Source organism: Silurus meridionalis, chromosome 9, assembly GCF_014805685.1.
Source record: "Silurus meridionalis isolate SWU-2019-XX chromosome 9, ASM1480568v1, whole genome shotgun sequence".
NCBI classification, from domain to species: Eukaryota; Metazoa; Chordata; class Actinopteri; order Siluriformes; family Siluridae; genus Silurus; species Silurus meridionalis.
This window is the reverse complement of record NC_060892.1, coordinates 25,279,707-25,307,525: the sequence shown is the minus strand read 5'-3', so window position 1 is coordinate 25,307,525 and position 27,819 is coordinate 25,279,707. Positions and strand designations below refer to the sequence as shown.

Below are 27,819 nucleotides of genomic sequence, written 5' to 3'. Positions count from 1 at the left end.
CTCACACTCCGACACTTGAGCGATTAATCGTGTGCTCGGTCTCTTAATTATTCTGCTGTTGGTGCAACAATTGTATCTGATTAAATGTGCATCAATACTTTCATAAAAAAAAAAAAAAAAAATTCGCAATACTTCGCTTTAAGAAAAAAACACACTTAAAACGTTTTAATTAACGAATTAATTGAGAGAAAAAAACAAAAAAAAACAAAAAAAAACAAAAAATAGATATCGCCTCTGGTCAGCTCCTGGTGCTGATCTCCTGCTTTACTTCTTACTCTGAGCTCGTTACATACTGTAGATCCTGCTGCATTCTCTTAGGTTTACAGACTTCAAGCCTTTATCTGGGTTTCTCTCACTCCTGTTTACCTCTCTGTAAACCCCCTGTTTGGTTTCCCTACTTTTGGCAATAGAGTGTACATTATGGAAAAGAAAATATCCATATTTACGTCAAATAAATCAAATGTATAAAACAAAGGTTTTGGAAAAAAGGAAGAAAAAGGAAAACATGAACCAGCACTTATCTACTACTCGGATAGCTCATTTATAGGTAAAATACTGATAATGTTCTAATGTATTTTTAATTTTATTTACAGATCTGGTCAGTTATGTTGCATTATAACTGGAAATATTGATTACATATAGCTTTAAAAATCTCGTGCTACTTTTTCATGCCTTGCTCCTTACTCTGAGGTCATGTTAGTCATAGATCCTGCTTCATTCCCTTAGATTTACAGACCTCAGGCCTTTCTGGGATTCTCTCGCTGCTGTTATTCTCTCTATGGACTTCCTGTATGGTTTCCATTGCTCTTCACATACTTCTGGCCACAAAGTGTATGTTATGAATGTTGACTTATGCACTCAATTCATGCTTTGGCAACTAAATACAATGTAAACGCTTCAGTTTGTGTGCTGTAGTGCAAACAAATAGGTGCCACTTGTATGAAGGATAATCACTCATAAGCTATTTCTAAGCTGCTATTCTTAAGTGTAGGCACAATATTTATAATGTTCTAATGCAAGTGTTTGTTTTGGCATGATAATTGAATAAAAAAATTACATTATAGCCTTCTAATCATCTGCTTATGCTTTGCTCCTTGATCATGCTGTACACAGATCTTGCTTCATTTCCTCAGGTTTATAGACCTCAGGCTTTTCTCTCTTCTGCTTGCCTATATACTTTAACCAACACCCTCCTCCTGTTCCATTTCGCTCTGTGTTTTACTACCGTGCTGTGAAAAAGGATTTCTCTTTGCATATTTGTCACACATACTGAATATAAATCACATTGTTTTATATCACAAAACGATAACCAAAGTAAATACAAAAAAAGGTTTTAAATGACGATTTATTAAGTGGGAAAAAAAGCTTTTTAAACCTGCCTGGCCCCAAGTATAAAATTGCCACCAAACCTAATAACTGGTTGCGTGGAGGCAACAAGCGTTTGCGATAACTGCCGATTCTTTCGCATGGCGGTGGAGTGATTTCGGCCACTCTTCTTTGCAGAATTGGTTTTCTAGCATGGTCAATCGAATTTAAGGCTGGATTTGCGGACACACGGATACGTTCGAAAACGCATATTTTTCTCTCCACTCTGTCCACGCAGAGACGCCGATTGAAGTTGACGAATACGTAGCTTTTTTCGAAAACGCTCTCCAAACAGGATCGATTGTAAAATGCTATTTTCGTGGCGCAGCGCCAGATTTTTTTTTCAATTTTTTTTGGATTTGTTTTGTTTTTGAATTTGTTCATTTGTTTTCCGATTTGTTAATGTGTTTTGCACTTCTCGGCCACCGTAAAAACCCCCAACTGAGGTGTTCATGTCGTCTAAATGAATGAAACGACTCAAATAATTATTCGCCTCATCTGTAGTCCATTCCATGATTATGTATGTGCATCGCTACACCTACAGCTTGAACCAATGTGTTTATGTTTCGGCCGTATTCTGGAGTACAATCTGCAATGAAAATGCGATCTCCAGACCGTGCTGCTCTAATGATGCATTCGCTTCAGGAGATGGTTGATTCCTTACTGCACTAGCAACTTAACATTGTTTCAGGATGTGCACGACATAGATCTATATCGAATAAAACAATGTGCCCAGTAACACCAACAACTCATTTACATACAGATGATAATAGTGTAGCTCACTGATATAAAAACCTTTTACGACTCGCTCATTTTGCTTTCAACACGCCACCCTTTTTTTTTTTTTTTTTAAATCCTCCTAAAGCTCAAAGCTGAGCAAATAGCAAAAATGTAAGAGCTTGTAGGAAGGAAATATCGCAGGTTTATCATGTTTGCACCTGGACGTTGCCGGCTTCCATTCGGTCTCCTTTTTTTTTTTATTATTATTATTTCTTGCTTGGAGGAGTAAAAAAAAAAATTAAAAAGAACCAAAGACATGGAGAATGACAGAGTAGCAAACACCTCATAAAAACACTGTCGATTCAAAATACATACAATAAATGGAGAGAAAAATCATTAGATTGGTAGGTGCTTTTTTCTTTTTGAAGAACCCATTCCACATTTAGTCTCCATTTGCTGTTTTAATAACCTCCACTCTTCTGGGAAGATGTTCCACTAGATTTGGTGCAGATTTGTGCTCATTCAGTCACAAAGTTGAGGAGGCCTGGGGTGGAGTGATCATGAAAAATCCATCCCTAAGGTGCTCAATAGCAGTAGATCTTCCACTCTGAAACAAGCTTCCACATTGACAGACATCCGTAAATACTTTGTGTTAGTTAACCAACTTTGTGGTTAACTATTTGGGAAAGAATTACATATGGCTGGAAAAGTCAGGTGTCCTGATACTTTTGCCAGTACTTTGTAGATTACTTTTATAGTGTATTTTACTACTTTTCCTCCTGCATGCTTCTTCAATTACATAAATCTTAACTAGAGGTTGAACGATTGATCAGTTCTGGTGATTAATCTGCACTGATAGTTGATTGCTGGAACTGCAGGATATCAGCTAAAATCCATCCCGATAGTTTTTCCGGCTTCCGGTCTGCTGTCATTACGAGAGCGGCCACTAGAGGCGAATCACTGCGGCCACGTGCTGTTTTTACACGGTATTATTTATAATTTATTAATTATATCAATATATTTATTCATAGATACATTTCCTTTAGCACATTTTCATGATTCTTTTATTTATTTTTGAAATACTGTGCTATTTTACATGGAGTGTGTGTTTTCTATCCAGTAAATCTATCCATCGGGAAAATCCACGATTAGTCGACCCCTAATTTTGACCTGTAGAGAGTTCATATAGACGCATGTATTTTACTTATTTATATATCGATAATGAGTGATTATATTTGTTTATTTTTCTTCTTTGGAAATCGATCATTATTGAAATTTCAGGCCGTGTGATGTGGCGATTTCTTCCCTGAGTTTTTTGTGTACTCAAACCCCATGTGACATAAGCAAACAGACTGCGATTAATATTATAATTTCTTCATTTGTGTGTGTTTTTTTTTTTTTTTCCCGCTTTTTCGACTCCATGAAGATCTACTTTACATGGGTTGGATATGGTAGAATATCTCCTGCTGTGAAGCACCAATTCTATTGAAGACCTTTGGGATGAATGTGAACCTCCTCACCTTCTCACTTTTATCCTCATAAATAACAAAATGAGTAAAATGTCAGATACTTGACTTTGAAATGGAGTGAAAAACTCCACCAATGGAAATACTTCAGTAAATTACAGCTACGTGAAAAAGCTACTTAAGCACAGTAACCAACTACATTTACGATTGATGAATTTCAGTCCATAAGCACTTAAAAAAAACGTATTTTATCGGTTACCTACAGCGAGTGCTCCTTTTAAAACATACTAGCAGTGCTTACACAGTCACTCAAAGACAATCGTTTGCTTGTGGAGGTCAAACGGAGACATTGGGGAAAAGTCTATACCCATAGTGTTCGGTGCGCACTATGTACATCTTTAAGTAATGATATTCTGAAATAGATTTCTGACTAGGGAACTCTCAGGCTTTATCGGCTGCATGGATAAGCCATGAAAGTAGCCCTCTGGAAAATCAAACCGCAGAAAAAAAAAGAGCACCAAACGTGTACCGTCTCTGGTGTGGAGTTTGGCGAAGTGAGGCGAGTGGCTGTCAGAAGACCTTGATGAACTCTGGAAGGAGGCAGGGGAAAGGGATGCCAGCAGGGGTTCTTCACAGTAATCTACATATGAGACACGGAGAGAGACATTAGTGGGTTATTTGACAACTCAAACATCAAGTCACATACAGAGAAAAATGCTTTACGCTTGTGACATGGATTTTACAGCACAGTGAAATTTTCTCTTAGCATATCCTGCAATTCGATGCCCCTGGAGCACAGAGGGTTAAGGGCCTTTCTCAAGGGCCCCAAAAGTGGCAGCTTGGAGAAACCAGGGCTTGAACCCCCGATTTTCTGAATGTAAACCAAGAGCTTTAACCACGGAATGACTACATCCCTAGTTTTCCCATATCCCAGGTTGTCGCGACGCTGGGGCCAGAAAGTTAAGGACCATTCTTCAGGGTCCCAACAGTGGTAGCTTGGTGATAGTGGAGTAGCCCAGATACAGCTTCTACCCTGGATCACAGAGGGGTCAGAGGGTTGAGGGCCTTCTGATCAGCAACCCAGAGCCTTAACCACTAAGGAAAATGTTCACGACTACAAATAAGAAAAAGATTGTTACTACTATAGCTTGTATTGAAATAATGTAATACAAAGAGGACGAAGAAATAAATCATTTTCCTCAAGTTGCTACAGTAATGCCAACATCTGACCCCCTTAAAGACCTTCGAGTGAAATATACAAGGCATACGACTTATTCCGGAAAAAATTAAAATGCCAAACATTTCTCACTCGCAACATTATTAACGTATACCTATGACCTGTCATTAGACAGCTTACGCAAATCAAAAAGCAAAAACCTTTGTTGCGAATCTCCTCACGAATTCTAACCTCCATCTCATACCTCAGAGAAATACATTCATTCCGACAAAATCTTGCACAAAAAGAAGCAGAAAGCGTTTCTCTGTATTACGAGGAATGTGCATTAACTGTCCTGCTCGCATGTTCCCTGCGCCTTTGTATAATAAGGATGACAGCACCGCTGACCTTTGCGAACACAATCAATGGCTTGGGGAAAAAAAATCTCTGATAAAATACTGAAAAAGAAAGAAAACCAGAGGAGAAACGACAGAATTACTGCTAATAGCTTCCTGACATTTTTGACACATTTATTTAATTATTTACGTGGCCGCCGTGCTCTGTTTTTCTTCTGTTTTATTTTTCTGTAATTTAGATGATGAATGGAGCAGTGAAAAAATGCAAGCGATCTATGAGATTTGTAATAAAAATAAATAAATAAATAAATAAAAAAGTACGGTACTCTGCTAAAGCAAAATATACACTAAATACACATTATTTGGACATAAGTATGTAAGACACCTGACTTTGGTTCTTTATCAGACTTTCAACAAATATGATCAAATATGAACACCTTTGGGATAAATTGGAATGCTGATTGCACCCTAGGAACATCCTCACATCATCTACATCAGATAAATGTTTAGTATTCTCGACACATTTCCTGCACATCTGACCAGCAAATCTTACAGCACAGCTGGTTATGGTTCCACCTCAACAGCCAAAAGCTCCATGTCATTAATGTGCAACTCAAGAACTTGGACTGAAATTAAATGTCAACAGTCTGCTACAATGGTTCAGGACCACAGGTTGCATGAACAGTTCTGCATTTCAGCACTGAACAGCACCTCAATGAAGGAACTGTAATGGATGGACATTTCGGTGAGGAGAATGAGGTTCCTCTCAATGTTCCTTCCTCATGCCATCTCAGGAGGTTTTTCCCTTTGCACTGGCTCATTTATTAGGGACGAACTTACAATTATAAGGAACAAACATGCATTCATTTATAAGAGATTTCGCTCCGTAAAGCTTTATTGTGGCACCATTATTTTTGGTCCCACTTTTATTTCAATAAAATATCAATTAAAAGAAATCAATTAACTACTATGAAATATTTATATACTATACCATTTACTATATCTACTATTTACTGTAATTATTATTATTAATAATATATATATGCACAGATGCTTCAAGTCCAACACAATTATTCTGAATAAGTACAAAAAATAAATACAAATTATATACTGTATATATGGTTTAGAAAAAAACATCCCAAAGCCAAATTAACAACCGGCTCCGTTTTGTCTTCAGGCGCTCCATCATTCTTGCAGATTTCGTTGATATTAGAAAAAGAAAAAAAAAATTAAATCTTTATTCAAACTTCCCCATCATCCAACTTCTCTAATTCCTATGATCTATTTAGAAAGACCTGAAAAATGCCTCGGAGTCCTGATTCTTCACTGTGAAATGTGTAATATTCTGCATGTTGGCATAAGGAAAGTCACGTCCTTGTGCAAGCAATATTACGTTATTATTATTCTTTTTTTTTAACCCCTTAGCATTTCGTTTCAGCGTTCAGGGTTGAACTTCTCTAACGAACCTTGTTTGTGCAGACTGTTCGCATTAAAATACGGGGAAACAAAAACAACAACAAAAAAAAAAAAATGCTCATCATGCAAGAAAAACACCCGAACGAACAGCAGGTTGGGGAGCTATTAACTGCGTCCAGGGAGCGATCTAATGTTCCATCTTGTTTCCTTTATTTCCGAATAGGCACTTTATTCCAATTTGAATGATACATCAGAAAAATACTTCCCTGTTTAGACTGGTTTTATCTTAAACATTTAACAACAAAGAGTGCTAAAAAAAACCCCGTCCATACAACTATTCAGATTCACACCCAGACGAGGAATAGTGCCAGTCAGCACTGCTTTACACCAACAACGAAGCATATGGTTAGATTTTATTCACTGTCTGTACTTTTTGCTTATTTATCGTCACTGGACGAAGCTTTCTGTTAGAGAAGAATTGAAAAAAGTGCACACACTGCAATAAGACATGACTGTACAAATCTATTTGTCGAACGTTTTAAATCGGGAGGTCAAAAGTCTGGTCTCAGGATCTCACCCACGGGTCAAAAGCAGCTCTGGTTTATGGCTTTCCTTTAAAAATAAATAGATTTTTAGGGGAATGATGGGCCAACATGTTGCAATTTTTGTTTTAACCTGATGGTGGCAGCAGACTGGGCTTACTCTTAGCTACCGGAAAATGCAAAAATAATGAATCATGACAATTGTTTGACAAAGATAGTCTAAAAGGAATAAATAAATCTGGGCAAAGAAAGAAAGAAAGAAAGAAAGAAAGAAAGGAAGAAAGGAACAGAGTAAGGAAGAGAGAGAGAGAGAGAGAGAGAGAGAGAGAAACAGAACCACATCAATATTGCCAGAAGTCCTCTATCATACACTTGATGGCCCACAGGTTAAAATGGTCAACAGCCACATTTGGGCAATTAATCCCTATTATTTTTTTTATTAACTCTTTTTGCTCCAGAGGCGCTACAGCATGCGTTCACACAACACTGAGCCCAAGTTCCTTATTTCTTTGTAAAGAGGATCCTTTTACACTGATTGAATGCACATTGCAGTCTGCACTTTGGGCCCCATGTCATTATTTCCACTTATCCAATACTCCATGTAATATATGGCCACATTTTTGTGGAACCTCCCATTCCACAGCGAGTCCTTATTCGTTGTTATAGGAACCTCCACTCTTCTGGGAAGATGCTCCGCTAGATTTGAAAGTGTGCTTTGTGATGACGTGTGAGATTTCATTTAGCCACAATGATGTTAGTAGAGTCAGATTAACCGAGGCCATTTATCATCTTATTTGTCAGACAAAAGAAAAAAGACCATGCACAAAACCCCAGCTTTCTAATCACAGATCCTAAAGTGCCGTCACTTCTAGCCATGTTTATTGCGAGACGTTCACTGAAACAAAACTTATTTATCGTCACTGGACGAAGCTTTCTGTTAGAGAAGAATTGAAAAAGTGCACACACTGCAATAAGACATGACTGTACAAATCTATTTGTCGAACGTTTTAAATCGGGAGGTCAAAAGTCTGGTCTCAGGATCTCACCCACGGGTCAAAAGCAGCTCTGGTTTATGGCTTTCCTTTAAAAATAAATAGATTTTTAGGGAATGATGGGCCAACATGTTGCAATTTTGTTTTAACCTGATGGTGGCAGCAGACTGGGCTTACTCTTAGCTACCGGAAAATGCAAAATAATGAATCATGACAATTGTTTGACAAAGATAGTCTAAAAGGAATAAATAAATCTGGGCAAAGAAAGAAAGAAAGAAAGAAAGAAAGAAAGAAAGAAAGAAAGAAAGAAAGGAAGAAAGGAACAGAAGAAAAAAAACAGAAGGAAAAATATATGAATCATTAAAAAAATATATATATATATATATATATATATATATATATATATATATATATATATATATATATATATATATATATATATATATATATCTCACAAATAAATGGAAGATAAACATATCTTGGCAAAGAAAGCAAGAAAGAAATGAACAGGAAGAGAGTGAGAGAGAGAAAGAAGTAATGAAGTAGAAAGAAATAAAAAGAAACCGGAGGGAAGAAGAGAACGAAAGAAAGGAACAGAGGAAGGAAGAGAAACTTCGAGAATGAAAGAAAAATATAAAACGCAAGAAAGGAAACAGGAAGGAAGAGAAAGTAAGAAAGGAACAGAGAGAGAGAGAGAGAAGTAATTAAGAAAAGAAATAAGAAACAGGAAGGAAGAAGAGAATGAAAGAGGAAAAAGAAAGAAACAGGAAGGAAGAGAAAGTAAGTAAGAAAAAGAAAGGAACAGAGGAAGAGAGAGAGAGAGAGAGAAAACAAAGTAATGAGAAAATAAATAAAAAGAAACAGGAAGGAAGAGAAACTAAGAGAATGAAAGAAAGGAACAGAGGAAGGATTTGAAATGACTGACAGTAAGCAGAGGCTGAGGCAGAAGGTGAACCAAAGTCTCCAAGTGCTCATGTCGAGGTCGATGACGAAGGACCTTCTGCTTCCAAACCTGCCCACATGGTCAGTATTAAAAAAATCAGCCATTTAACAGAACCAACGCAGTTCACAAGGCGGCTGGAATTAACGCTCCGGAGGACGAAAGCTGGGACAGAAACAGGGACAAGAGAAGGACAGAAACGCGGATTAAATGCGAGTAATTTGGAGGCCAACCGCAGGATGAGCTTCGAACCGCATCGACAACTTCACACTGTCCACTCGAATCACCGTACACGCCGCTCGACAGCTCGGAGCCGTTTAAAGCTCTTACGATCGTTCGTGAGCGCCGGGTTGCCATGATCACTGTGATTACGCTTAATGACTGATTAAGGTGTGATTATTGAATTTCCACCAATCAGCTTGTCAGTCAATAGCGCACCTTAGGAGCTTTTTCTTCCCTCCAACTACGTCTTTGGATGCGGGGCTGAACTACAAGACTCTGACCTGTTTTAGCATGACAATTCTCCTGTTCCATGAAGGAAAATGTGGAAGATCTCAAGTGGCCTTCTATAGAGCTCCGACTCAAACCCTGCTCAACACATTTGGGATCAAATGGAACACAGACCGCATCTCAGGGCCTCCTCACCTCACCTACAGTACAGCAGTCTCTGACTTGACCAACACCCTTGTGGCTGAATGAACCTCACACACATCTCCAAACCCAAATCTAGTCCAACTTATAAGAGAAAATAGGAACTAAACGTAGAATGGGAAGTTGAAAAAAAGAAGCAAATACCAATCCTATGTTCAGGCGTTCAGTCTTTTCGTCAACGTAGTATATTATACAAAGCCCTTATATAATAGAATAAAAAAAAGTAAATACGTTTCATTAAAAATCAAATCTTTCTATTTAGGAAAATGTGCCGCATTTATTTACAGGAAAAAAAAAAAAAAAAAAAAACATGCAAAAAAGTTATGTTAAACTCCCATCCATCTCCTTAATTCCCTTTTATTAAAAACCCAGGAGGATTTGATTTGTCCTTCCTTTGGCTTTAACATGCAGAAAAATCCACCACCTGCCTCTTTTCATCTTCGTCTGTAAACCTCGTCTCGAGCCTCACCACCACTTGTTCCTTTTGTATTCATATCGATATTTTTTAGTCTCTGCTTCATATTCACACAATTTGTCGCTGCTCCAACACAGAAATATCGCCATTGTGGGACGAATAAATGTTTCTTATCAGGACACTTGAACCCCCCACCCCCACCTCCCAAAAACCCATTTTTTTTCCCCCACCCTATTTCTCTTTGTTCGTTTCAACCTCTCTATTGTACTACACTAATTGAGTGTCTGTTTGTTGCTGGACTGAGACGCAGAGTTCACGCGGCAGTGATTTCATCATCAAATTAAGACAAATTAAACACGCTATTTAGGTTTGAGGAAATAATTAGTATGTACGGTTACGTTTTCACAAACTACGTTTTTTTTTCCCTCAGAGAAAAATAGGTGAAGAAAAATGAAACGACGGCAGGAAATTGAGTTGACGGCTTGTCAATGGTGGCCTGCACGGTAATGTCGTTTTCCTGATTTCTTTTCGATGCGATTATGACGATGAGTTCAGCATTTGACTAGAGATTAACAAACGAAAATCTATCTACTAGTCATCAGAAAGAATCAGGGGGTCACACGAGCGTCCAGGCCTTTCAATGGTGTCCTGTCTGAAACATTCCACCTCTCAATCGTGATTCCACGACTATAGAAGCCGTCACAAACCGGAATCTCATATGGCGGGAAGGAATATTACTGACGCAAGAAACCCAATGAACACGTCTCCTTTCACTGTAGCCACGGCTGCACCGCCATCATACAACCTCTCGGACAGAAACCTTGATATTAACCTCAAAATTTCACTTTTCCTGGGGATTTGAAATCGAGGCAAATTGTGCGTTTTCGTGCAAGAAAACAAAACGTAGAAAAAGTTAATGGAAAGAAAAAAAAAAGCTCAACTCCGTTTCGGCTGAACGTTCTTCGCGACGTCCCGCTTTTCTCGAAAACGCGTCTTCGTAATTGTCCTTGTAAGTGCGACCAAATCAATTTCTCCTCCTCGGTTATCCATCGTGGATCAAGAAAAACCAGCTATTTAATCCACATGAATATATTTGCGCTTGTGCAGTTCGCTCTCGATCTCCGACCGTCAGAGAAAACGCTGACGTTATTGGACGCCCTCTAGAGGCCCCCGGTGTTGTCAGCTCGCATTCCGATTGGTTGCATGAACAGCTTCAAGCAGCATGTAGCAACATGTGGTATGAAGGCTGAAATGTGATTGGGTGGAAACCTAGACAGACATGGCAAGAAGGAGCACGTCCAAAACAACGCTACAGTATAAAGAAAATAGACTATTGGGAAAATTTTATACATATTCATGGACAAAATCGATAAGGCAGTGATTCTGCACAGAAAGGAAGAAAAGGTCTTTGCTGACCCTGATGGCCTTCCACTGCAATTGGTAAATGCACTAACTGGAGCAAAAGTATTGGGAGTTTAACAAAATCATATGAACCCCTTTCTTCCTCAAACTATTACCACTAAGATTAAGGCACACAATTGGACGTCTTTGGACGCAACAAAGATTTATTTTTCCTTCACTTGAACAAAGGAGACCCAAAAACCTTCTCCATGCTTTGAGAGGGTTGGAAAGGAAGTTCTTGAGTAGCCTTCTATAAAGCTCTGACCTCAACTCTATTGAACACCTTTGAAATGAACTGGAACGCTGACTGCACCCCATGCCTTCTACATCAGTACCCGATTTTACTAACGACCTTTTGGGTAAACGAGCAAAAACTCCACGTGTCAAAAAGCGCAATCTTCTGTTCAGGTGTCCACAAACTTTTGCGCATGCAAGTATGTTTTTCTAAGTACTTCATCAAAGTGCCAAAAGTTGATAAAGTGCTGTGAATGAAGTTATCATCAAACTGTTGTTCTAAAAATCTGTCTTTTTAACCCCCCCCTTCTAAGCAGACGGCTACAGCTAAAATGATTCGTGTTGACAGAAAAGCGTCTCATCGCCCAGGGGAACGTACCTGGTGAGAAACCTACTAAAAGTGAAAGCACCTTGTCAAACGTCTGCTCACAAATTCTTTTATAGAAAGCCGTCGAGTTCAGGTGAGAAACTGTGATAGTTGACGCCAACCTGAAAACTAAAAAGGAGCTAAAAAAAACGTGCTAAATAATAACTCTGGTCAGATGAAAGACATGTTCTACATTACATTTTATTAGCAATTACATTTTGTTTTACGATACCGTCAGTTCCATTGCAACCCCGTTCTTTATTTGAATTCTTTTATCGCCCTGCGTACTGTGATGTGGCAACATTTGGATTTCGAAAGTATCGGGACACCAGGATATTCCAGGCATATGCGGTTCTTTCCCAAAACATAGCACAAAATCCAAGGCACACAAATTGCCAGAGAGTCACAAAGAATACAGATTAACATGGCAGAGGTAGAGCTGCGTCTTCCTGCAGCCAGAACTGGAAAAAGACGTCTGGTTTTATTTCATTCAATTTTTTGCACTCGAAAAGCCTGTTTGTAAAAGGGTCACACACACACACACACACACACAAATGAATCACATTTGACCTTATGTTATTAATTAAATAATCATAAAAAATCTTGGCTTTTTATATTGGGCCTGTCAGTAACTTATTGAAAAATAAATAATTATATATCCATCCATCCATCCATATATCAATTCCTCCATCCATCCATCCATCCATCCATCCATCTATCTATACATCTATCCATATATCAATCCATCCATCCATATGTTTTTACATAGGTTGCAAATTTATAATTTCATCCATCCATCCATCCATCCATCCATCCATCGATATTTTACTAGCATTGTGGAAAACAAGGCCATCCGGCCATAAATGCAACTACTTTCATCTCGAGAGGAAACATTCCAAAGACCACAAGACGTCAGAAAACTAATCCAAAGACGTACTAATAAGGTCATAACCAGAACAACCAGAGGAACTGAAGTGTGGTTATTTTCACCATCGGGAAATCGATTACGTTGCCTAAAAAATCTCAGATCTGGATTTTCGGCTTTCAGCTCTGCAACTGCGAAACGACCGGCGTGTCGACGGAGCTCGCTGATGCGAGACACCCGTCCGATCCGTCAAGGACGCATCGAACAATGAACGCCAAACGCATCTTCATGGAGCCACTGAGATTTTTTTGCCTGTAATAACACACTTGTATCCACTCAGCTCTTCTTTCTCAAACCTGCAGCTAGCTTTCAAAAGAATATCGATAGGCTCAATCTGCTAATAAAAAATATATATAAAAACACACTATACAGCCATTTCGATTCCATTATGCCCGAGGCTTGACTGTAGAAAATAGCAAACAATCCACACTGCAGAATTGCCTGGAAATTCTAAAGTCAGTAGGGAAAAAACCCACAAACATCTGCTGGAGTGTCTGTAGACGGTCATTGAGTAGCACAGTGAAAGAATGCAAAACACAAAGAACACAAGTGCATAGAAAAGAATGGCGCCTTCTCAGGAAGGACAAAACATGCACTAGACGGACAAAAGCACTGGGATGCCTGACTATTCCGGTCATGTATTGTCCTTTCCCGTATTTATTTTGAGGCACACGATTGTATAGGACGTCTGGACATGCTCGCATGAATGCCAGCTCCACAAACACTGGGTTGGAGTGGAAAATCTCCCGCTATAAAGCTATTGAACACCTTTGGGACAAATGTGAACGCTGACTTTCTAATGGAACATTTTCTGAGAAGGAGGTTATGCTAGTGCTCTTGCCACGAAAACTTGGTGGACAGCTAAACTTACGATTCATATGGGATTTTTGAACATAGCATTCCACATTAAGTCTCTGTTTGCCGTCAGCTCTACAGACCTTCTAGTTCAAACCAAAATAAGAGAAAATGAAATGCTGTGTAACGTGGCACATCCAGACATCTAAGATTTAGTCATAGTCTGGAGATGAACCAAAAATGACTGGAAAAGTCTGATGTATATTGAATAGTCAAAAATCATTAACTGAAATCACATCTCTGGTGATCCTCTTAATTTAATTCTCAACAGATTTTTAAACTCAAACGGACAGAGGACCGAGCCTAATCATGGGAACGAAAGGGAAACCTAGTAATTCAACATACAGATATATTCAGTTCAACTCAGTTTTCTTCGTATAGCACTTTTAACAATGGACATTAGCAGCTTTATAAATAATTATGATAAATAGGTTATAAAAAATATATTTATATGCTAATGCCTATAGCAAGGAGAGAAGAACCAGACTCGAAAGGAAACCAAGCCTCATCTCAATGGCACCTAATATCCATTTAATATCGTTTGATGATTTAGATTGATAAATGAATATCAGATCAATCCTGTGCTGGAGTTGAAGACACAAGAGTAAATTGTTTAACTGATTCGATTTCAAAGATTGAAATAATCCAGTTTAATTGGAAGATCATTTTAACTAATTTGAAGCATTTATTTCTTAAAAGAAGCAAATGATTAAAAATGAAAAAAAATAAAAATCGAATCGTTTAATTGCCTAGAAAACTTGCTTCATAATTACCTGGCATTAGGAAATTATTAATTAAAGATTATTTTTAGGAATAAAAAAAAAAACCAATACATCGCTGTAAAGGAAATTTAGATCTTGAATGATATCTTTATCTATCTATCTATCTATCTATCTATCTATCTATCTATCTATCTATCTATCTATCTATCTATCTATCTATCTATCCATACATACACACACATTTTATATACATAATAGAAATAATTTTTGTTTTTTTACTTAATTTTTTGCAATGTTTATCCTTTTTTTTTTTTTTTGTCTTTTATGGATCGTCAAAGCGAGTAGCTTTGACATCTGATTTACAAAAGGTTTTTCTTTATCTGAAAAGATTTTCATAGTGCAGACACATTAATCCATGAATGTACACAAACCCCCAGCAACAACACAAGCTGTACATTGGCACTCTACAGTATTCATATTCAAATCTTATTTTCGTGTATCTCAGAATTGTCTAGTGTTTTCTGGAATAAAGACGCCGCCTGCTATGCCTGCTGCAGCATGCAATCTGTTGTTGAATAAGCGTGTGCTGTAAGTCACAGCAGGACTAATAGCTGGTATCGGGAAAACGTGTTCCATTAGATTAAAAACAACATGCGAGGAAAACCTGGGTAAGAGTACTGTTGGCATCTTATGGCCGTGGAATACTTTTAATCCTGGAATATACACGACATGCAGAAAAGATAATGAAAACAAAGATAAAGGTTTGTATGTGCTAGCGTTCCATATTTCGTTCTTATTTGCTGTCGATAATCTTCAGGGAAGGTGTTCCACTAGATGTTGTGTAGATTATTAAAGTCAGGTGCTGATGTAGCTGAAGTGAGGAGGCCTGGAGTGCAGTCGGAATTCTAATCCGTCCCAAAGGTGTTCCGCTCTGTGGCAGGAGATCTTTCGCTTCAACCCACGTAAAAGAATATCTTCATGGAGCTGTCTGTGTGTGCAAAGGCATCGTCATGCTGGAAGATGGTTGGATCTCCGAGCTCAAATAAAAGAAAAGATTTCATGCTACAGCATCTAAAGACGTTCTATACAAGTGTGTGCCTCCAGGTTTAAGAGCTCAGAGAAGAACCATATAGGGTTAGAAAAGTCAGGCGTCCCAATACTTTTGTCCATATAGTGTATTTTCTGGTTTCAGATCGATCGAGAAAGATAGATAAACTGTAGACAGACAGACAGACAGACAGACAGACAGAGACTGTAGACAGACAGAGAGACTGTAGACAGAGACAGACTGTAGACAGACAGACTGTAGACAGAGACTGTAGACAGACAGACTAGACAGATGCCTGCTTGGTTAAATGTATACAAATAATATTTTATAAAGAATTTGATAAAATAAACCAAATGCAATACACTTATTATATTGATTTGATTCAGTAACCAATTAAATTCACTCCATTAAATTGAGTAAATAAAAGTGAATTAATGGGAAAAAATTCAAAAGAGTTTATATTTGTTAGACCCCAATTTGGTCATACAGATGTTTATGTAAGTGTGTGTGTTTTACATTCAAATTTCTAAAATAATGATCTCAACTGTTCTGCTTATTTCAACATACAAATGCCTTCATTCCTTCCATCCTTCATTCAATCACTCCTCGATATAAAGAAATTGTCAGGATTGTCTCCTTTTAAGAGTCTTGAGGCTGACCGTAGCCGCCGCTGCATGAACATGACGTATCACAGGGGTGTCCTGAGGGTCTCAGAGGTCAGATTAACATGGCAGCGGTAGAGCTGCATCTTCCTGAAGACACCAGTGGTTCCGTTTCATCTTCAACTACAAAGGCGTTTGTGAACGGGGCCATGCGTTAGAAGTCAGAAGGCGCGTAAGTGAATTGATGATTTGCTGACTGTCTGAAACACAGAAAGTGAACTGTTCCATATTAAACAAAGAAGACCTGCTTCCAGACATTTCTCTGTTCAGGTCCCGAGGTGGTGAAAGGAACTTCACAAACGATCTGATATCGGAACACTTCAGTCACTAGCAGTCTGCAAGCAAAGCGTAAAGTCCTCGATCTTTTTGCAATCTTTAAATTAGGACTTTATTTTTAAAAATCTCTCTCGCAGAGCTTTGAGATTGATGTTCTTATTCCATGGAACCAGTACCAGGATGTATGTATTGATATGGACTTCAAAACGCTTTTGTAAGCCGCTCTGGATCAGGGATGTCTGCCAAATGCCACTATATGTAAAAAGTTTGTCCTTGTCCAATATGGCAACCTTTTTTTTTTTTTTTTTTTTTTTAAATACATTTATTTTTTACTACTGATTAAGAATATAGGGCTAAATTCAGCATCTTTGTCAAAAAAACGAAGAAAAACCCCTCAATCAATGACTTTCCTGTTGCTTTGTTCTCCCCCTATTATAGGTAGCTAAGAAGCCTTCAAGAACTCTTTGATGTTTCCACAATCGTGTTCCATTTCTCCTTGGGTCACCACAGTCTCCATATAAACTCCTGTCCATCCTCGTCACTCCACGCAGCATCTTCAATTCCACCTTTAGCTCCGCCTCCCACTTTATCATCAATGCTACGGTCTCGAAACTTCTGCAAGAGTGAAAGGCAAAGTTTCTATCGCACAACAAACGTCTGGCGATTTTGGATAACTAGAAATGCAAACAATATTAATTCAATGGCTATTTAATCAATTTCGCGAACAAACAACGCAACTTGGAACTGCTGTTCAGTCTTCGGGACTGGAATCTGAATGCGGTACGTTATTGTGATTAAGCACTTTCAGGCAAGATGGCATCCTCCGTGCCCTCTCATATATGCTCGTCAGCGGCACTCCGACTCCTACGCGGAGTTCGAAATGCGCACTTCAACGGGAAGAAGAAAAAGAAGAGGACGTTGTTTGTTGTCTGTTCTCGTGCATCGCGAGTGCACTTTGTGGCATTTACTGAACGCAATTTACAGACTGTACAAAGACGGGAAGAAAAAAGAAAAAAAATTGAAATAAGGACATATAATACAAGAATAGATGTTTCGATTCTTTTCATTCCGGACCACCGGGGCACGTTCCTTTCGAACCCTATACGCTTGTTTTCTTGCCAAGTATCAACTGCACTATAAGGGGAATTTTTTTTTTCCAAAGTGTGGGTGCTAAAGACACAGAGGATCTCGAATCTCTGATGCCTTCGTAACTCTGAAACTTGCTTCTCAGAATGATCAAAACATTTCAGAACCTTTGTGTTCAGGAAAGGAGAGGGTTTTGTTCATTTTTTACTTGGGCCCCTGAGCAAGGCCCTTATCTCTCAGTGTGCTAGAGGTGCTGCATCATGGCTGAGTGTCTGCTCTGGTCTGACCCCAACTTCCTGACATCTCTGGGGTATGCAGAGAAAGAATTACACTGTTCTGTAAAATACATAATGAAGAGTAAACGCCTTTGTTGCTTTATTCCTTCTTTACTTCCTTCCTATAGGAAGGCATAAAGGAAAGAATATAGAAAGAAATGAAGTAATTGTGAAAAATTCCTTCCTTCCTATATTATTCCTATAAAGCCTTTTACACTGATATTCATTTCTTTCTTACTATATTCCTTCCTGTATTCCTTTATATATTCATTCATCCTTTCTCACAGTATATTCCTTACTTTTATCAATTAATTCCATCCTTCATCCTTCCTAAAATCCTTCCTTCTCTTACAGTACACACCTTCCTTCCTATCGATATTAATTTCCTTCTTCCTAAATTCCTTAATTTGTATATTTGCTTCTTCCTAAAGTAATTCATTCCTTTCCCCCACATTCAATTCTTCCCATATCAATTTCTTCCCATCTTCCAATTTTCCTTACTTCCTTCCTTCAAAATGTCCAACCAGAGAATCTTCAGCAGGAGTCTACAGAACCCGACCTTACGGCAGAATGACGTTCCTCACAGGTTACTAAAATAATGCTGGCTGTTCATTACCGTCCTCTGATTCTGCAGCGGCTCTGCGGGGAGTCGGATGCGCAGCAGACATGGCTGTGGATCCCGCAAGGAAGAAAAATGGCTGCCTTTTTTGCTACATCGCCACTGCAGAGATCCAAAAAAAACTAGATTAATGAAGAAGAAAAAAGATGCAGAGGAAATGACCGAGTGAATGAGTGCCTTTACTGCACTGCCGAATCCAGAGGCCAGAGCTGACATCAGGGTCTTGCTTGAGAGACCATTGGGGCTGAAGCCTTGCGTGTAAGGAGAGCCGATAAATTGCTATTTGAAGCCTATGACGCATTGTTTTTAACACCGTGGCATATTTGCTCCTGGCCCTTGAGGAGATAATGGGAAACTAAATAGGCAGAAAAATCTTGAAAGCCATGGCAACAGATGAAGACAAAGTTTAACGAAAAAAAATAAAAATGCCCAATGCCATCTGCTGCAAGGCACCTGGACAGACTTTTGGCCAAGGAGAATCTTTGCAATTTAACAATTTAACAACCAGAGACCTTCAGGAACACTTTGGTAACATCACATCAGAGCAAAGTCAAAATTCAGGTTTGCAAGAGGGGAATTTATGCGTTTTTGCCTGAACCTTGACCAAGTCTCCATTCCTGGATTGATCAGGCTTCGGGAACACGGTTTACAGCTACACCAATGCTTGGGTAACTCCCAAGCTAATTGGCTAACCACTAAAGGGGGTTGGGATATTTTCTAGGACTTTTTCCTCGGCTAAAGACACCTAGGTGTAGGTACCAATTGCTTTGCGAATAGAAAACCAATTTAAAATCCGATTCAAGTTCGCACCACGTTAGCAAAGCAAAGTGTGCGAGAGTTACCTCAGAGCCCCGGGATGCCGAGGTACACCTTTATCCGGACAACTGGCAGAAAATAGAAGTGGACTTTTCCTTAATGACATCAGAAGTCATGGAGGATTTGAATTCCTATTATCAAGGAAACCAAGCCGAGGAACGTTAGCAAACCCCACTCCAGAATCCCTCTGGTAACCGTTCACCAGAATCCGTACATACCTTCGCGGATTTATAGACAAAAAATCTTTACCATATATGAACTCCTAATGGATAGTCACGGACTTATTTCGAGCTCCTTTACATGGGGAATAGGTTCTTTTCGCAATATGTTCTTCCAAACTTTAAATAGTTCTATTCTAAAGCACACTATAATCCACACATCACCGCACGTGCATCAATGATCCTCGGCCGCTCACAATCCAGTCGCCGCTTCACAGATGAGCTGCAGTTTTGGAGACGCTCCGACCCAGTCGTCTAGACGTCACAATTCGTCAAACTCGCTCAAATCCTTACGATTGCCCATTTTTTCTGATTCCAACATTAACACATTAAATCACTTGATGCCTATTAAATAAATCCACCTACCAACAGGTGCCATGATGAGATCAGTGTTCTTCACTTTACCACTCCATGTTATAATGTCAATGTTATTCCTGATAAGTGTACGTTCTACATTTCCCAGACAGATATGGCTGATCACTAATCTGGAAAACTTGAAGTCAATGACAAGCACAACAATTTGACTTCTGCAAAGACTCACAGGTAGGACACTTTACTTACATGCTACACATTTAAACTACAGACTTACCAGCCTAAAACAACGGCTGTATAGTATAGACGTTAACTAGATGTTAAGTGTAGTTCAACCAATCTTTTCTTTCTTTCAGCTAATCAGTGTTGACCGGGCCAAGACAGACGATTCGGATCAGGACGAAAAAAACACAGCCGACCGAATTTACGGCTTCCTGCTTAAAGAGGATACCGACGCGAGTTCCACAGATTATGCATCCGGCGTTATTATTTTTATTTGGCCTGAAAGCACGCCATTGTTCAGCCTGTTGTTGACCTTTCTGATGGGCCCTCTAGTCCGGCTATCCATTAGATCGGACCTGTTGCCCTGGTTACACAGCTTCATTGTGCCACAACACACCGAGAAAAGAACGTTTCGGAGCCCTTTGAGCATCTCCAGCATACCGATATGTTCGGTGTGCATGCTCTGATGATACACCCATCAAGCGAATTTTGGTGTCCTGTGGGGGTTTTGCATTGAAAAGTATAGCATTGTCTGGGGATAGCGTGATGATTTACTGATGAGTGTGCATAAACTACTCAAATCTTAGAGTGAAACGTGACTTTCTTACAAAGAAGAAAACGATGCCACTGTGGGACTTGAATTCGAATCACAAAACGGAACTGCAATAAGTGCACATTTTATTCAACTCTGCTGGAGTTGTATTCCTGCCAAAAGGTACAGTATCGATGCCTCGATACATTAATAAACCTATCGACCTGCCAGGGCTCTCGGGTTACCGACCAGCTGTTTGTGTTCTTTTTTTATTTTGAAGACTTTATTGACCGAATCCTCCTTCATATCCGACTGTGTGGTGATTATAGTATCAGAATGTCGACTGGTTCTAATGCGGGAAAGAGCTGCATCAGCACTTATGTTATGCAAGCAATCTGTTAGGGTATAATTCTGGAAAAGTCAAGAGGCTGATTTACAGTAGAGGGGGATCTTTCATTGGGGTCAGGGTCATGGGGGTGAGCTCATTATGGGGAAAAGCAAACAAGAACATTCAAGTTCATAAGAAAACTGTCCAGGCAGGAACTCATTCAATTCCAATTCACAGTTTCTTTCCCATGATAATTCCAGTTTATTTCTTCATTGTGTTCATTTATTTTTTTTTATTTGAATATAAATTGTTAGGATCGGATTGTTCAAACACGTCTAAATCCACCCCGATATCGTTTCCTCTGCGGTTCGTCGTCTTGGGCTTAAGATCGTTGCGCAAACTTGTTTGAGACGAAAATGTAATTACGGGTAAAGACCGTAAGCTCGCGCATCTCCGAAGACGTGTTGATCTATAGCTCTGCTGTCAGTAATTGAGTTAAATTATACACCTTCCTGAGGAAAAAGCAAACCGCGGAATATAGACGTTATACAGCGACTAGCAAAGTGTGCTTGTACGCATGCTTCACGTATTTTGTTGGGTTACGGAGTTGGAAGTTTTTTGCATTTTATCTACATCTTAAACATCAGAAGCTGCAAAGCTGTAATGTCCTTCAGAATTAAATTTCCCCATGAAGATGTGCTTTCCATGGGTCTGAGAGGAAGATCTCCTACTATCGGGCTCTGACCTCGATGCTGATGTTCTGGGGGTGTGGGAAAAGATCGAACATGTAAGTATTGCAATATTTTGTTTGCCGATTCCGAAAATCGTACTAAATTCATGGGAGTTGTTTTGTTTTGATCCCAACCGCTAGACCCTTAAACAGTGAAAGAATGTACAGTATTAGCATTAGGGGCACGGCACTAATGTTAGCATTGATATCCACCCGTTTTCTTGGGGGCGCTGCTGTAAACAAATTATTAGGGGTATAACATCCGCCGGAAAAGTCCTAGCGCTGTTGACCGACTTGCGCCGATGTTTTGTTTGTGTACGGTTTGTTTTTCAGGTGGGAAAATGTTAAAATGGCGAAACAACATGTGCTGTCCGTGGTTGCACTTTGTGACTGAAAAAATCAGAAACATCCCAATATATCGCCTTGCTTGCAGTAACACAAAATATCGTATCGCAACCCCCCGTATCGCGATACGCATCGTATCGCCAGACTCGCAGCCCTAATCGGTACCACCCTCGTGGATGAATGAATACAAATCTCCGCAACCAGGTATCAGGTGTCCCAATACTTTTGTCCGTAAAGTACAACACTGACGCTAATCTCCTGAAAACGTCTGATTTTTTTGATGTAAACGTTATAACTTTCCGAGTCTCGAGCGCAAAAATTCACTAAACAACCACAAGCCCCTTAAAATTCACTGGTTAATTCCAGGACCCTCGTGCCAGAACATATTTTCCAAATAAAAGGAAAATATGTCACACTTTCTATAAATCCTATACAACACAAGAAAGAGTTTCTGTGGCTGGAAAAGGAAGAAAGAAATAATTTGTCCTAATACTTTTGAACTCAGCCTGTACTACAGTATACATGCACTTTTTTTTAATCCTATTGTTGTATGAGCGACGCCGTCGAACTCGTTTAATTATTCACTTCGTTCGGTTCGCCAGTTAATTACAAAACCCTTAATTAACCACATTTTCCTGAAAGAGGGGAAAAAAAAACCATGATTCTAATCCCAAAATGTTGTTCTCCACGACCGGATACCACATCGCTTTATATACAAGTGCCCCAAATGCCTTCAGACACGGGGGCAGTTTTTTAAAGCACAATGTAAAACTTTATTTACAAAAATGTGCTGGAATAAAAAAAAAAAAACACAGAATTTTGCCTAAATTATCTGATAAGGAGTTTCAGCTCACAATGTTCAATGCAACATATACACACATATGAAAAGACATGTGCATTAGATAGATAGAAAGAGATCAAGAGATAGATAGAGACATTAGTCAGATAAACAGACATGCCTTCAAGTCGACTTGGAAAATTACAAATGCACACAAACACGTTTTTCCCCCTCTTAGCTCGTGGGTGCTTCAATACTAATCATCATCTTTTGGTTAATAGTGGGAAAAAATTTTCTCTCTCCCTCTCTCTGACACACACACACACACACCCTGTCTCTCTATAGGCGTTTCAACACTTGTCAACATTTGTCTGGTTTGTCATTTTCTATGCAAAGACGTCTGGCTCGTTAGTTTCCTGCACTACAGCAAAAACATCAACAACAACAAAACAAAAAAAACAATTGAAATATGAATAATCTTAGAGGTGGTTGATGAGGTCGGAAGAGCAGTTGAGAAATCACACCCTCCATTTACTGTACCATCACACCATCTCAATCCCTCACTCCCAAACACACACTGAGCAGCGCGGTGAACTTCCGGGGAACGTCGAACTTATGCGTTTAGAGCTGCACGCGCGCCACAGCTGGTTTCCACGCGCTCTCGTGCCCGCCAGAAGAGATTTTATGACGTCATAATTACGAGCACGCAAACTCGTCACGCGGTGGAAGAAAGATTGAGATTAAGATTGAGAGAGAGAGAGAGAGAGAGAGAGCGCGCGCAATGCTGTTCACCGAGTGGATTTTTACGATCGGATTTTTTTTTTTTTGGACATTATTTCCGCACGCCCTTTTCTTCTTTATCCTCCTTCCTTCCGTCTCGTCACCCTCAGGTAGACTCATGCCTTCATGTTAAAATCATTGGTGGCACATTTTCTCATTTCTAATCCATCATCGAGACTGGAAAGCGAGCACGTGAGTGAACGCGGAAGGAAATGCGGGCTATAATCGGTCAGAGTTCCACACCATCAAACCCAGACTGTACCTGCCCCTGATACAGATCCACTAAATCCGAAAATACAGATACATTGTGCCATAAAAAAGAAAAAGAAAGGATAGAATGAAAAATAAAGTCATGCGCCGAGACACTTGGTGCGTAAAAACACACACAGGCTGTATTTGTCTATATATTTAAAATAATAAATAAATAAATAAATAAATAAATAACAACGCATCCTGATGTTCTCTCCTTCCAAGAAGAAGGTATGTATTATCCTACACACACACACACACACTTTCGGTTCTTTTTATTATCCAAAACGCGAAATTACGCACCAGGACGCACGCAAAAAGGCGCGCCGCACAAGAGGACACCGCGCGCGCTCTTCCTTTATAATACTCCAAAAAAAAATTAAATACCACAATAAGAATTGAAAAGAGGAAAACACTCACAGCTGCTGGCGCCCAGAGCTGAAGTGAGAGCGGTGAGGATGGTGAGGAGAAAGACGCGGATGGAGCGGTGGAATCCCATCGTTGACCCAAAAGAAAAAAATAAAGGGGAAAAAAAAAAAAAAAAAAGAGCAAGCCTGATCCTTCTTTCCAAACGGGATCTCCAGCCAAGGTTTAGGCTCCAGCGGAAACGGCTCAGAGACTCCCAAGTTTCTCTGCTCGCGCTACTTTCGTTCTCCCACCTCTCTTTCTCTCTCACATACACTCGCGCGCACAGAGAGAGAGAGAGAGAGAGAGAGAGAGAGTGCGAGAGGATCACTGGAAGCGTCACCATTAACGTATTTCTCTCGCGCGCGCTCTCTCAAACACACACTTCAAATTTCAAAAGGACTTCATTTGCACAATTATTTACACACAAATAAAACCAATAGCTGCACAATAGCTTTATTACGCCTCCTGAGATCATCACCTGAATGCTTGAGAAGTTCTCAGAAGTTGAGTGCTGGGGGCAGGTCATCTGATGCAGCACCAACAACTTCTTGGACAGAAACGTAGCTCCTACAGAACCTAGAGGTGTGTTTGAGGTTGATGGTCCTGCTGAGTACAAAACAGATGGGATGGCATGTTGCATCAAAATGCTGTGGTGGCCATACTGGTTCAGTGTGCCCCAAATTTTGACTAGATCACCAACAAGATCATGAGCAAAACATCTCCACACCATCACACCTCCTCCTGCAGGCTTCACAGTGGGAACACCACATTCAGGAACGCTCTGTTTACCCTCTGTCTGAAAGAGGAAATCTTAAATTTGCATTAATCAGACAGTTTTCAAGAACAGTTTTTCACTGATCTAAATGTCCATTCCTTGTGTTTCTTGGCCAGAACAAGTCTCTTCTGCTTTTTCTTCAAATCGACCATGCAGTCAGACTCACACAGTCTCCATTGAACAGTGGATGTTGAGATATAAATACCAATCGAACTATAATCTGCATTTTCTGAGGCTGGGAATTCTAATACATTTATCCTCTGCAGCAGAGGTAGCTCTTGGTTATCCTTTCCTTTGCACAAGACACCTCATGGTCTGAAGCACATTAAGGAAGGAAGGAAATGATACAAATGAACTTTTGAATTGTAAACCATTCCAGATGACTACCTTGAGAACGTGCCGAGAGAACGGCATGAGTTTTAAGCTCGCCTAAAAGGTAGCCACTTTTGAGCAGATACCGATGCGATATGATCCGATAGAAAAAATATCACCTGCAATTCAATAAGGTACGAATGGTTCACTTTTTATTTCTTTGCTTAGGACAAACAGCAAATCATCGATTCACTTAACTGCCTTCAGACTTCTAAAAACACGCCCCTTTCGCAAACACGCCTTTGTAGAAAAAAAGATGAAATAAAACCAGATGTTCTTTTCCGGTAGTGTCTTCAGGAAGTTACAGCTCTACCTCTGCCATGTTGATCCGTATTGTACGTGACTCTCAGGACACGCCTCCGTAGCGTCACGACACGTCGTATTCGCGTAGCATCGGCGGCGAAAACTGGGAGAAATCGATTGTCGTAAAACATCGGTCACGAATTATTGATTGCATAATACAAACGGCAAAAATCGATGCATCGCCGTTAACTTTTATGGCGATGCGAATCGGAGAATCTTAACCCTTTTTTTTTTAACTATAAGTTTACTATAATTTACTAGAACAGCTTTAATCCTCAGCAACTTATAAAAGTACCTTGAAGTCTTGTTTAAAAATAAATAAATAAATAAAACAACCAATAATCATTCTAGTTGACAAGTTCAGAGACTAACAGATCCATTTGAAGAAAATTTGCCCCAAAAACAAAAAAAAACAAAACACGTCTGGTATTATATTACTATCATTAATTCAAGAATATGAAAAAAAGAAAAAAAAACCCCAAACAAATGAAAGCAACGTCTGCGTACATACAGAGGACGCGCCAGTCTGTCGACACGCATCCATAAGTCATAAACAAATACCCCGGTGCTCGTCGCGCTCACGAGGCGAAGGATGTTTAATGAAAGGGATGCTGGCGTGTAAATCAATTCCGTCTGCTGAGGAATCTCTCTTTACTCGCTGTGCGAGACTTCAAACACATTATCACCTGGGCCTGGTCTAGACCTTTTCTTCTCATCTCTTTCTCATTCTCTTCACCTCGTCCTTCATTCCCCTTTTACACTATTCAACCTTGATTTGCTGTTATGATCCATCTCTACTTCTCCTGAGATGTTGCTCCAATAGATTTTGTGGAGATTTATTCAGGCACAAGGGTGTTAAAGGCAGGTACCGACTGAGGCGAGGAGACCTGGGGTGCAGTCGGCATTTTAATTCATTTAGGTTCAATAGGGTTGAGGTCAGAGCTCGAGAGCAGGAGATCCTCCAGTCCAAACTGTATGTTCTGGATTTGTGCATAAGAGCATAGTCATGCTGGAACATGTTTGGGTTTCCTAGTTCAAGTGACAAATGAAAAAATGATACATTTTTTTTTATTGAAATATTTCATTCGTTTTTTGTGATTCAACATTAATTAGCAGACCCCCTGCAGTACCGACACAGTCCACTAGTTGAAGACCCATGCTTTAAGATGTCTTTGGATTCGGAAGCATGAAATTTTCCCTTTCACCTGAACTAGAAGATCCGAACCCGTTTCACCATGATGATCCCCCCTTGTGCAAAAGCCAGCTCCATGAAGATATGCTTTACAGTACATGGGTTAGAGTGGAACATCTTGACTGGCCTTCTCTAAAAACCTAAACCCACAACATTTCGGTGACTTCGTAAACCGCCATCTCATCCTTCGAATACGACCTTCAGGACGTTACTGGTGAATTATTCGAATCAACAAATTGGCAGATTTGGTATTAAAAAAAAAAAAACGGTTTGGGAAGCGTTTAAGCCTCAAACGTAGTTCACTGCAGACGGCGTTTATTAAAATAGGAGTCCGAATCGGATTTCACGCTGTGACCGCTTTCTTTTGGTGGCTTTTCGGCTCGGTATTAAAGCGCATTCCTGACCTTCGTTACGAGGAGATGTTTTCCGTGGCGCACACGATCAAAAACGAATACGGCATAAATTAGAGGCAAAGCAAAGAGAAGTGATCAAAGATGTGGCACTGCAAAGGGGATTTTAGGATGAAAAGTTAAAAGACCACCCTCTTGAACTGATTAAAATAGGAGACAGAGACAAAATGCATTCAATAAATAAAGCAAGAGCCATAAATAGATGTATAATAGAGTGATCGATAGAAAGAACACAGTAGACAGACAGACAGACATGGATCGATAAATACATAGATCGATATATATGGAAAACGGATCAATGAATACAGTTGATAGATATCTAGATTGATATTAAAAGAGATCGGTCGATAGATAGATAAATAGATAGTAAGACAGACAGTACAGTAGACAGACAGACAGTACAGTAGATCAATAGACAGACAGACAAACACTGCATGAATTACTGGTGAATGGGTAAAAAGATGTTCAAGTAAACAAACAAACAAAATATTTGCTGCTGTATTCCCCTGAAGACTTTGTTTTGAAGGAAGGAGGAGAAGAAAAACAAGTAGAAGAAGATG

The 27,819-nt window shown here is 39.5% G+C and overlaps 1 protein-coding gene across 1 annotated transcript in view; it reads right to left on the bottom strand.

Annotated features, from left to right (window-relative positions):
* Window positions 1-24,468, bottom strand: part of cntnap5l (contactin associated protein family member 5 like) — a 78,853-nt gene extending 54,385 nt beyond the window's left edge. The window contains exons 1-2 of the mRNA XM_046858268.1: window positions 24,220-24,468; window positions 4,081-4,191 (exon numbers count right to left, since the gene is read on the bottom strand). Of these exons, the coding sequence (XP_046714224.1) occupies window positions 4,081-4,191; window positions 24,220-24,298 (190 nt within the window). The 5' untranslated portion in view covers window positions 24,299-24,468. The remainder of the gene's footprint in view (window positions 1-4,080; window positions 4,192-24,219) is intronic.
* Between the last annotated feature and the right edge of the window lie 3,351 nt (window positions 24,469-27,819).